General features: G+C 35.5%; 1 protein-coding gene across 2 annotated transcripts in view; it reads right to left on the bottom strand.

Annotated features, from left to right (window-relative positions):
- The window catches only part of LOC126368474 (hemicentin-1-like), a 76,115-nt gene that overhangs the window by 31,850 nt on the left and 31,046 nt on the right, over nucleotides 1-13,219 (bottom strand). For both annotated transcript variants that reach the window (XM_050012493.1, XM_050012494.1), the window contains 2 exons: nucleotides 4,468-4,557; nucleotides 935-1,146 (listed from right to left, as the gene is read on the bottom strand). In XM_050012493.1, the coding sequence (XP_049868450.1) occupies nucleotides 935-1,146; nucleotides 4,468-4,525 (270 nt within the window). In that variant the 5' untranslated portion in view covers nucleotides 4,526-4,557. The remainder of the gene's footprint in view (nucleotides 1-934; nucleotides 1,147-4,467; nucleotides 4,558-13,219) is intronic.

The raw sequence follows: 13,219 nt of genomic DNA, 5'->3' as shown, positions 1-13,219 counted from the left end.
AAATGTGAGCTCTTGAATTCAAATTTCACCTACTTAAGCGTGGAAGCCGTTGACTTCGCATAATTGACTCCAAGTTGAGGTTCAGTGGCTTCATAACAGAAATGAACGACGAAATGTGACACAAATAACAAGACACCATCGTTACATCTCGAGTCGTAAACCGCAGTGCGTCAACAAGCGTATTACCAACACGTATTACATTCCCCACACAATATGGTATGAGACACCCGAGTTCAGAATCTTGAGACACCTGTTCAAATTAAACTTTTATGACCGCAGCGTAATCTGAACAGATTTGTACAATCCATGGATGCGGTTTGTGATCCGCTTCAACTTCTGATATTGAACAACAACTGTCGTTATCGCTTTGTTTTCAGTTCTCCACACCCTCGGGACCAATACGGTTTTTACAGTGAAACTTTTATCTATAAACCATCAGGACGTTTCAACTGGAATCGATATTTGGACCAAGTCCAATTTGTCGTTCTATAATATTAATTGTTTGCCAACCGCGATGTAATTTACTTCCAATTGGGGCGCCGTCATTATTTCTTGGAAATTTTGAACGAGTCTTCGGTTCTTCGTTGAGCGAATCAATTCAACGTTTTGTATTGGATTTCAGTTAAGTAACTACAATTGGACCAATTAAGAAAGTTGACAAAATTAAAAATTTAACTGATAATTTGATTTAGAATTTTGTTTTAAATATTAAACGAAGCCAATTCAAATAATTGAGTTTCTTGCGACTTGGCTATTCATATTTTAATAATTAATTATTTAGAGAATGAGTGGCGGAATTAAATTTCGAAATGGTGAAATTGGTAATATTTTTTTGGTCCGCGTGGAATGTAAACAAGGATGGTTCAAAGAACCGAAGAAAAATTCCAACACAAAAACCTTACTTTAACTAAAAACAATACTAAAGAATACTTACAGTTCTATTCTGCAAATTTTTGACTTTGCAGAGCAATGTGACTGGATGTCCAACTAAACCGGTCACGTTGTCAGGAGTGCTAGGGTCGAAGTATGGCGACCCTGGTGTCTGCGGCCAGTCTTCGAGGAACTCCGCACGGAATCTTCTGGAAGATTCGGATACAGTGCTCTGGTCTCGAGGTCTAGTGTTCCCGCCACTATCTTGCCGGCAAACTGTAAATAACGGTTTCTAACTGTGAAAGTGAAGAGTTGGGAAAATAAGGTATTTTGGATTTTATTTGAAAACCTACATTATATTTTTATTATTTATTATATATAGATCAACGGTAACATAATGCAATAAATTCGTGTCATTGTTAAATAAATACAAGACGGTAAAAGGACATAACGATTTTTTTATAATAATATTTTTTATAGCTGTTGTATTTTATGAAGTAACGTCCACACAATCATTGGTTTAGGCCTGTGCTGGATTGGAACCTGCGACCTCAAAGTGAGACGCAAGCGTTCTACTAACTGGGCTACCATGGCTCTCTTTTTTATCAAAACTAAAGTAAAAACTCTTTGATCCTTAGTTTCTTATTTAATTCTTTATTTCCAGCAAAGCACTTGACTGGCTAGGCGCAGGCTTCATTTAAAAAGTCTGCTAATGGAAATAGTTTCGAAAAATAAGTACGCTGCCTTTGTTCTTAATCTTATTGCTGTTCTGTTTGCAAAGTCAGGAACTCATTTAATTGAAACTTACGGTGTCACGGGTTTGAATCGCGACTTTATAAAGTTGAATTCATGATAGCATAATAGATGATTGATTTCACGTGGTTTCCAGGATTTGTGCTTTAGTGGCAATAGGCTCCCTATTACGTGGGACTGCTGTTAACAGCTGCCGATGAACGGGTGTACCTATACAGAGTTTAGTTTAGTTAGTGACATCGTAATGAATACCGAAGAGGTGATTCCGCTAATTATTCTGGTTTAATATCAAGTGGAATTTTCCATCGCAAAAGTATATAATTTGAAAATAATTAAAAAAAAACTAAAAAACATCATGAATTTTGCGACGGAAAATTCGACTTGATATTAACTCGCTAAACCCCTGTGTAGTATACACATTTGCCTTCACTCACACCTAACACCCTGTAAGTATAGTATACACCTTTGCCTTCGTAGATACAGGCATGATGCTATTTGAATAACAATTTTCCTTTTAAATGTTTACTAAATATCGACTGGAACGTTTAAAAACCAAATTCTTAAACCAAGTCAAGCCGAATATCAACTCGGCGGAGCAGAAAACACAGCATTTCACGCAACTTCAAAACTTGCGCAGCCCGCGCGTGGAAAACAAAACAACACATTTTAATCAAAACAAAACTTAAAACAAAATTAACTTGGGCCGAACTCACTGTATAAACGTAATCGTAAATCACTTGGTAATTGTGAATATTCAGACGGTGCTACGATATAAACAAACGACAACTTCATTAATTTAGCAAACTGGCCTATTCCCGCTTGCTGAGGTTTCGGTTTTTGCGACGCCCACATTCAAATTAATTCCTGTGCCGGTTCTGTACAATGCACGATTCAGGTACAAACTTCTCAAGGTTTCATCATTTTAATGTTTTAGAATGAAAGATGATGATGGTCTAACAAAGAGCTCAGGTGGAATGTGGGTAGCTTACACAAAATGACTGGATTATAACAGGCACTGACGAAAATACAAATAATAATAACAAACTTTTACAGATTATTGTAATTTAAACTTTTAAATTGGAAGTCCGGGTTCGAATCCCGGTGGGTCTACAGTCGAAAATTACTTTGTGAGGCTGTTTTTTCTTTGGATTAAATCATCTAGTTGCTCGAAAAATTAACATATCTGTGCTTCGAAAAGCACGTTATGGCGTTGGTTCCCGGGCTACTAGCACACCCCAGACACTTCATACAAACAACCTCGTTTTACACAGACACGACAAATTGACGTTATCGTACACGCACATCTGAGTGTGTGACGTCTGACGCCATACGATTGAAGACTAAACTATGTCCGAGGGGGTGAGGTAAACCTAGCTCAGACGCTGGGGGGGAGCGGAAGTTGCAGTTCTATACGTAGTATTATTCCTTATTCTAGCTGGTAGTCCAAATGCCTCCACCAGACCGCAAAGGAGCAGCGTTATTTATGTGTTAGGTATGTAATTTTAAACCTCTAACAGTTTTGTGTTTGAAGCTTTCGTACTGAATTATAATCAATGTCAGCTTATTCTCGGTAGGATTTGCAAATAATCATCCTAAGGTTACCCTACGTCAGACCCGTTTCTTTCTGACGCCACGAAACTGTCACTTTGCATCTAAGCTCATTTTAAGCTGGAAATTTCACATTCAAGGTATATAACATTGAATTATTCAAAAGTTTTTTCAACCTAAACGTGATTAATTTAATATACCCACAAAGATCTACGAAATAATCTCATTTTATTTGTAGATAGGATTATATAAATAGAGGTTATATGCATTTTTTACTTATTAATAATACCTTATTAAATTATGTCTTCTACGTCATCAATGTTTTAGTTTTTCTGAGTAGTAATTAAAAAACAGATTATCTTTCGTTTCTCAAGTTTTGTTTTTTACAGTTACAGCTATCGCGTTGTTATTGTACATATTTTTTTAAATAAGCCTAAATAAGGTATATTTTAAACAGGATCTTCTACTATATAGGACAGAAACACATTTCCAAAATGAAAAGCGGGAGCAGACCTCGCAGGGGTGTGTCGTCAGATCCGCCACCAGCAGATTAATGGCCCTTACTGATCAGATTAAAAATTAATCGTGTTATCGCCCTAAAGACCTGCGGGAAGAAATGGCTTGGAAAATAAAACGTCCTCCGAGGAGACGTAAATCTTGATTGTCAGCCGAAGCTTGATTAAGTGTTAAATTTTAAATTATGATCCCGGCCGTTCCCAGTCCTTTGTCCCCACGTCGATGGGCAAATTTCACAGCCTGCGTTTTTGTGATAACAACTTTTATTGACGTGTTTAGCCTGTTTTATTGCCGCGAATAAAATTTTGCCAAATTGCTCATTTTTAAACACGAAAATTTTTAATAGAGAGGTAATTGAAATTCTGTTTTGAGCCGTAACTTTAATAGGAAAGGATTATGTTGGTGATGGAATATTTTAAGACTCGTCAAATAACAAAAGGTAAAACGCTTTAAAAACGCTCCTTTTAAAAAATAAAATTATATATTTTATAATAAATTTTATAGTTTTGCAAAGAAGATGGGAAAACAACATCAAATGAATAATGAAATCTTCTCCATTTCTTTCTTTTGAATAATTTGACATACAATATTTACATAGGGTCTGCAAATAAAAATTCAATAAATAAAATAATACCATTCCAAGAGAGATGATAGATTCGTAGACATTGAATCTAAAAATGGAAAACAAATCAAAGACGCAATTGCGTCATGGTAAATCTGAGAAAAAAACAAACTCAATGCTTCCACTTGCCGCGCTTGGCAAAAGCGTTGATGACTCACCAATAATGCAGGAGAGAAAATGAACCGTGAATAAACAGGCCGCCGCTCTCCCCATCATTCATAACAGCTTGCCCCTCCGGGTCATCGCACCTGAAAACAAAGAAACGGTTAATGACCTAACCCTTAGAACAGAAGAAGTTGTCAAGGAAAATTATGAGAGTTACAATTTTGACCGGAACTGGAAGTTTCCAGAAAATTTCAAATAAAGAATTCATTTAACCAGTTAAACGTTTTAAGAAGAAATGTGAAAAGTTTCGCAAAATTCAAAGGCTGGTTGATGTTGTTCTTATGAACTTCATTGTGTTTATGTGGTATATTATTATGACGCTGGAAAATGATTTTCAAAGCCTAGAACAATAAATACTTCCAAGAGCAAGCAAGGCGTTTCGACGTTGCGTATTCAAATATTTATGAAAATGTTGTGAAATTCGTAAGTGAAATATAAAACAGTTAACATTTCAAAAGCACACCCAAAAGACCGTCGACATCAACAAACAAAAACAAGTGCCAGCACAAAACTTCGTAAGTTTAAATAAATGAAAACCTAAAGAATTATAGTTGTTAACGCAAAAATAAAGTTTTTTCCCAAGTTGGTAGTGTGCTAGAGTAATAAAAGAGAAAAATATAAAAATTGGTAAGTTGCGTACTTAACACGCATTATATTGAGGTTCAGTAGCTTTTGTATTAATTGATGAATTAATATCTCTGTCTTTTAATTCAATCTAATAAACGTAATTTTTTACATTTATCTTTCATAAATTTTATGTCTTGCTTTGGTATAATTATGTTTTAGAGACAAAAACATATTTTCAATAGGTATAAGTACTATAGAAAGTCGTTTGTAACTGTATGATTAATAATACATACTTATATCAGAAAACACAATTTTTATGACAATGGAAGACGTATCTAACCTATTATTCCAATTCATACATTTTTACTTTATTGACACGTCAAGACTTCAAAGCGTAGTTCAAGTATTAAGTATATTTACACAGACCTTTACCTTAAGAGAATAAAGTTAAAGGTCAGGTGTTACAAAGTTTGTAGACAACAATGTCTACTTTATTCGAAGTCTTACTCAGACTAATAACGTTTTGGGATAGGTACATAGTGTTTCGCTTTGGAGTGGTAGTAAAACAACATTCAAATGTGGAGGAATCGTAGCACAAGCTTGTTAGATCAAATGTCCCGTATTTCAAGATTGAGAATATACTGAAACTACTTCTAGCTAACTTACTGTAATTACCTTTGAAGCTACTGTTGGCACTAAAGATGATTGTTTATGTAAAATAGTAGACAAACACACTGAGTATTAGTTGAGATGCCCGGAGTTCACACGGAATCAAGAAGTGAATCAAAAGGAGATGCTTGCCCAGAAATGAGATCAGATTGGCAAAGTCGTTGCAAAAGGTAACAAAGATAGTACGGACAAAGGAGATTCAAACGAATTGTAAACTAGGATTGCTACGTAAACGTAGATAACTAATCTTGATTTCCAATGATTGAAAAATTGCATGGACTGTTCGTTATGGAGTAAACAATACTACCTTTGTGGATTTCCTTCTTATTGATGCATCAGCATTCTCCTTTCAAATAAATAAAAAAAAAATACTAAATAAAAAATGAAATACAAACTGTAGAAAAAGCTGTACCAAGAAATGACTAATGACAGTGCAATGTAAGCTTTATCAACGTTTTCGTTTGTTTTTTAAAGAACCAACATACGTAAATATTTATTATGATTTTTAGGTGTATTTTTTTGGCAAAATTTCACGTGTCTTAAAAAGGTTGTTTTTATGGTATCCGAATAACCCTACCAGAAGGTAAACCTACCACTTAAAAATGAATCCCAATAAACAAATTGATCCTCAATTCTCAGTATCTGGCATTCAATAGGAGGAAAATATATTTTACCTATTCGCAAATATTGAAAGAAAACCACTCGGGATTCGACCTTGGATGGATTTTTGATGATTAACAATAAATAATGTAGGTAAGGTGGCTTTTTACCCACTTTTACCGGAAAAGTAGATATAATAAAAAAGGGTCGGTCCCCAAAAAGCAGGTCAAATGAACCGAGAATAACCCAAGCAATACAAAATGAACGCTTCCATATAAAGCAACAACTGTATAGACGATGAAATAGAAATATTGTTGAAATTACAAACCTTTTCCCAAATTGATATATTGGTTATTGATTTACATTTACTTGGCACCGACTTCAAAATTATAAAATTAATTAACTAATTGAAAATACGTACTTATTATTTTGTGCGAAGTAAATTTATTTATTGCTTTTTAGTTTTGCGTTTGAAGTCGGTGTTTTTTGTTAAAAAAAAATATATTTTATTAATAAATAAATAAAGCAACAGAAAAAAACATAAACAATAACCAAAATAGAGAAAAATAAGATAAAACATAAACACAAACGTAACGTGAACGTAGTCAATTAAAATTGAGAACCACAATTGATAATATTGTCGAATTGCACATATAGTACATTAAGTGCTAATTATAGTTAATTATAATATTGGTGCTGCAATAAAAACAATAATAAATTCTCTGGATAGGAGATTATCACAGGATGCTAATTCAGTTTTATTTGTTTGGATATCGAATATTTTTGTTTTATCAAATCAAATATACTTTATTGCACAGAACTAAATCACAACAATCAGGCATAACACATGAATACAGTACAATTTGGACGACCTTATTGCTCTAGAGCAATTTTTTCCAGGCAACTACTACCAGGAAACAAACATTTACCAAACTAGGATGCGGGATGCAACAAGAAATAAGTTCCTAAAATCATCATGTTTCATGTTTATCATGTTTTGTTTTATTTCCCGGTAGTACTCTATCAAAATTAAATTCATCTAACAAAGCAATCCTAGTTGCTCTTGTTCTACGTTAGCCCTTAGCATCTAAAATCAATGATAGATTATTGTAGCCCACTCTGACCCTAGGCTTGATGAGGTTGGTAATTCACCTCACAACCCACACCATAGTAGAAGGATATACGGTTATTCTTATAGATACAGAGCAAGTAAATCTCTCTTTGAGTTGTCACCTGATAGTGATTTGGATCTGTTTAATATTAGACCTAAAAAAATAGGCAACAGCTGAGCTGTGGATTTTTTGAGTAGTCTAAGCAGTTTCCAAGGGCGTGAAATTTTTTGCGAGTTTGCTGTTTTCAACTCAAATAGATATTAAATTATTATTTGCGAAAACCTTTAATTAGCTTACTGCATAGATATAACATAATCTATTATTTATTTTTCTATTACATAATTTATTTTTAAGAAAATAAAATAAAATATTGTCTCACATAGTTCATTACATGACCTCACGTCTTCATCTATGAGGTAGTCAGAGAGATACATGCATCGCAAAATAAACTAAGTGCCCACACCTTCCTGAACTTTCTGTTACTTCTACGTGTTAAGTGGTGAGCCGTATCGCCATCTGTATGGTCAATCCATGTTAGTGAAAACTTGCTATTTGACTTAATTTGTTTGCGTCACGCACTTACGTACGAGTACTTTAATGTGCGCAAATGTTAGATTGAAATATTGCTAGAATTGCTTCAGATCTTTTTACTTTCTCCTGAATTGATTCAGGAGAAAGTAAGTTCATTGAAAAAATAAAGAGCTCCTTCGTGCATTATCTATCGAAAAACCGCCATCACCACGCCAGACATTTATTTTAGGTCAAACCGGGTAAATGGCTTGGACCAAATCCTATCCTCTAAAGAACCTTTGCAAAATTGGATCCGTGGTCAGTCAATAGGGCAATGGGCAGACAGGGTAAAATTACTAACTTTGTTTACGGCACGGTGTTCGTACGATAACCGACAGTGTAGCATTCCCTTTTTGGTGATTTGATTTTACGAACCTTCAAAGCCTGATGTTTATCTTTTGATGTCAGGTGATATTAAGGTATCTATATTGTGAAGTTGGAGGCTTTTAACGGTAAGTGTTTTTGGGAGTAAGAATAATAAAAAGACATATTTACCATAAATTCATAAATTATTCTTTACCATAAATTTTATAGCGTTAAAGAATTTTTATCCCAAAAATATTGAATTGGAAAAATGTGGTGTAAATTATATAAATGATAATTATTGGAAATGTTTCTGTAACAATATTTGCATGCTATTGTTGATAGCTGATAAGGAGAGACTTTTATGAGCATCCATCTATTAATGTACCCTTTTCAAAAGCAAATAAAGAGTATTTCTATTTCTATTTCTATTTCTATTTAGACAAAAGAGATGGTACTCGCTACTGTAGGTGTGCCTTGCGGCATTCCCTACTACGCTCAATCTATAATAAGTAGGAGTGACGATATGACCTCTTCTAAAGCTTCATCATCTTGGCTTGCACGCGCGTTATTGTAAAAAATATTTTCTAAATAAAATTAAAAGTCTTATGACGGAGTGGCTACGGCGTCAAGCACGATGTTGATTTCTGTAATTTTACACATTACACATTTTCCTTTACTTCATGTGTTTTTTTTCATAGTGGTTTACAAATATCGTTAAACCTAAAGAAGTTCGTCTCGATACCATCTATTGATTTTTGATTTTATTGAATCTGTTCATAACTGAATAACTAAGTGACCTAGTGAACTCAATGAACTGCTTGAAGCTGTTTGTATTTGAAGATCCCGCATGACTGTACATACAGATAGATACTACAATAACTAAGTTTATACTAATATTCACGCCTAATGATACTCGTATGCACCATATCTCACTAGGACAGGACACTATTGTGGCGCCACCAACAAAATATATGAGTTTGTATAAATGTTACCTTATCCGGAGCCATAGAAAAGTTGCAAACGACTACGTCAATTGACTATGATATTGGTAACGATGTGTGTACATTTTGTTATTAGTATCCTAGTAGGGTAACCCCTTATGCCACCAAATAAGAAATACGCGTCTTTATATAATAAAATGTACGTAGTTTTAAAAATACCCCCTCTAATAATAACCTTTTGTTAGTCATAAAAAGGTATTCTCACGTGCGGCTATCCCGTAATACTTTAAGAGGGAGGGTTGTAAATAACTCTGGCTTTTTAACTTTATAGTACCTACTGGACGCAATGAGCGAGGCGACAGTGACAGCAACGCGAGTAGCGGGGTCGGCACTACTGGATCTCTGTCGATTGAATCTCTGTTTCTCACAGAATTAGACTCTAAGTCCTCTTTACTATGTGACATATTTGTAGATATTTTCGAATGGTATTCACTAACAGCCGATTCGAAAAATGCGATTCGGACATATGTGACCTAAACTGTATTGGACTGGCTTTCTTTCGCATGTTGGAAGGCAAGACTCTGTAAAAAGCCGGACATATCAAATCTTCAGGTTAATTAAGCGCACGATATAGGGAGACGATGGCATTCACTATTTGGACGAACCATAGATTTTTAATAAATGGGTAGCGCTGAGAGCTCCAAAACCGGTAAAATTATAGAAGATATTAAATGCTCAGGTGTGCGTGAACTTTAGCTGAGGGCGTCGCCTGAGAAACCAGGTCCGAAGTCAAGGAAAGAGGGGAAACGTCGACCATGCTACTGGGGCCAGCATCGGAATCCTGGAGAGTTTGCACTAAGTACATCTAATCGCACTTCCCTTGTCCGGTCAAGTAGTTAATACCATCTGTGGCAAACCTGCCATAAGTCACGTCTAATTTAATTCATATTTGGATCTTATATAATTGATATCACGTGGTTTCCAGGATTTAATTTTGTGCCTGGTTAATGGCAATAGGCTCGGCCACAAGTAACGGGACTGAAACCAAGCTAGCGAGCAGTATAGTATACGCTATACCACTGGCTTTACCTTTTGCGATACAGGAGTGATGCTATGTTATGCTATAACATGCTATGTTATGCTATGTTACGCTATGTTACGCTATGTTATGCTATGTTATGCATGTTATGCTTTGCTATGTTATGTTATGCTATGTTATGCTATGTTATGCTATGTTATGCTATGTTATGCTATGTTATGCTATGTTATGCTATGTTATGCTATGTTATGCTATGTTATGCTATGTTATGCTATGTTATGCTAAATTATGCTATGTTATGCTATATTATGCTATGTTATGCTATGCTGTGATATGTTATGCTTTGTTATGTTATGTGTTGTAAAAAAAACAAAACTTCCATCGCTACGATAGCCGGCTCGCTAATCGCTGACGCCCAGTCGCGGCCTTATCTGAACAGTTTCGCACAATGAGATATTTAGTAAGCAAGTCACGAAGTTTAGGTACCTAAACGTGTTCGCCAACACCTTGTATTTACTTACTTACTTAAACAAAGCTCTTAGTATTCTGTTTTTACAACCAACCTCCTTTTGGACTTAGCATAATCGTGTTAGGTAGATGTTGGGGACGAAAATGAGGTGAATGGGACCTCATTTCTAATTATACGTAGAATCAATGTTTATTGCACAAAAAGGGCACATATTCACTTAATATAAGAACACCCTGCAAGGAGTAGGCAAAGGTGTATAGTATATACACCCACTCCTCGTCAGTTTAATTTTCATATAACAGCATTAACCCAGCACTACACCTGCAAATCAACTCAATTATCTATGATCCAAATATAAAAATATAAATTAAAAAAATACAACGTCAGTGGTTTACTATACAACACGAGCCGGGATTAGAATTGAATTTGGATGTTGACATTGGCTTGAGATCGCTGTGAGTTCGCTCCATCAAATAAAGTTAGTTACAATTTTTTTTAACGTAGGTTTGCTTCGGATGACTTTCAATACTTGTCCGAACAAATGGAAAAAGCTGTGGTCGCGTTAGTTACAAGTGTACCTGCCTTTATGTTATGTATTTTATTCAATGTTGAAGTTTTAAAATTAAAATATCTTGCATTGGGTTAAGAAATAACTGCTTCAAAAGTAGTTATAATTTACGCTGAAGATAATAACGACATTATTTCTTTGTTGTAAATGTACTTTCTGGATACAATTAATTTCGTTAAGAAGTTATTTTGTCGTTAAGGTATTATGATGAGTGTTGCGAACTCTTCGCAGGTTTTATAATATTTTTTTGTTTTTTATATTTATTCTGTTTTGACGTTTTGTATGTTGGTTTTGTTTTCTTCTTTTCATTTGCGTTTTTGGTGACGTTGGTAAAAATATATTAAAATATCTCTCAAAGCTAAGTATTTGTTATTGCTTCGTTTCATTTAGTTATACAGTCCGCTTCATATTCATCAGCTACCACCGTAGCTCACAATGAGTTTTTGGAAACTTTCAGACGAATTACTCCATTTTCTTTCCATAGCATTTAAGAACCTCGATTTTCCTGGAACGAGTGAATAAGACAGATTGGTGGCTTATTTGATTTCTGCAGCACAAAGAACCTTAAGGGTGTAGGGACCCTAATCTAGTTCCTATCCGTTACCTAGATGGCGTACGTATAGCGGATTCAGTGTATAACGTGAATAAATTGGTATTTTTCTAATTTATAATTATTTATGAGGCTCATTATTTGTAGGTTCTCTAGACCAAGTAATAGCAAAAAGGTGTAGAGCTCATTTAACTTAGTTTATTCATGACAAAAAAATATTTCTGGTGAAGATTCTAATATAGCGAGGGTCCCAACACTCTTAAAAGGATGTTTTAGACGGTTATCCGTCCAATAACTTACCGCACGTAATATTTTTCTTTGGTAATCAATTTAATTGCAGGACGTGTCGTATCAGGAGGTGAAGATTTGGCGGGAAGAAGAGAGGGACGGCCATTACTCCACCGACAAGAGCGCAGCTCTTTAATAAAGAGAGAGAAACCAAAATGTACAAACTTTTCGGCTTTATTTCTTCACATGAGACTTCCAGATAGTGAGCCTGCTCAACCACCAGCTTATCGCTATCACCCAAATCCCCTGGTAGTAGCGGCTTCCGAGTACATTCCGCTTAGGGACGGTACTGAAAAGTATCGGCGTCCGAAGGACGTAATATACGATCCCGACGACCCGATTACTCTAGCCATAGAGGCAGCCAATCAGCTCGCGACACCAAACACTTCAGGACCCCGATACCGCCCCCCCGGTGTGGTCGACGATTTCCCTCATTCAGCGCTTATCGCTATCGACCCACTAGGGTCGATTAATTCTTTCAAATATTTTTCCTCTCAAACGACGCCCTGACCCGAGGTTCACGCCCAACTGAGCACCCTCAGGCTTTGACGTGACTTATTGTAGATTTGCCGCAGATGGCATTAACTTCTTGGCCGGACAAATGGGCAGCGCTGAAGGCTCTCACCCGGTACAACGTTTAAGACAACAGGCCTGAGTGTGCCCAGTTGGGCGCGAACCTCGGCTTAGGGCGTCGTCTGAGAGGAAGCATATTTGAAAGAATTCTTTCTTACGAAAGGCTAGATAATACATTTTTTCATAACTTTTGCGCATTTTTACTGCAGGGTATATTCCCAAAGTGAGAACACACTGGTCACAACTTAATTGATCTCATCAGAATAGATTGTGATATTTCAAAACAACGCTGTATAATGTTATTTTGTTTTGACTATAATTTTGTTTGTTTATATTTCTTAATTATTATGTGTTCAGCAGTGAAGGAAAACATCGCGAGGAAACCTGAAAGACCTTAAAAAAGTGAGAAAACCTATAATTGAACTGATTTGCTCAGGTTTGACTTTCGGATTGGAAGATCAGACCGGCGACTGGTTTCAGTAAAATAACAGGA

Source organism: Pectinophora gossypiella, chromosome 7 (assembly GCF_024362695.1).
Source record: "Pectinophora gossypiella chromosome 7, ilPecGoss1.1, whole genome shotgun sequence".
NCBI lineage: Eukaryota > Metazoa > Arthropoda > Insecta > Lepidoptera > Gelechiidae > Pectinophora > Pectinophora gossypiella.
The sequence above is the reverse complement of the archived record's forward strand: the minus strand, read 5'-3'. Positions and strand labels throughout refer to the sequence as shown.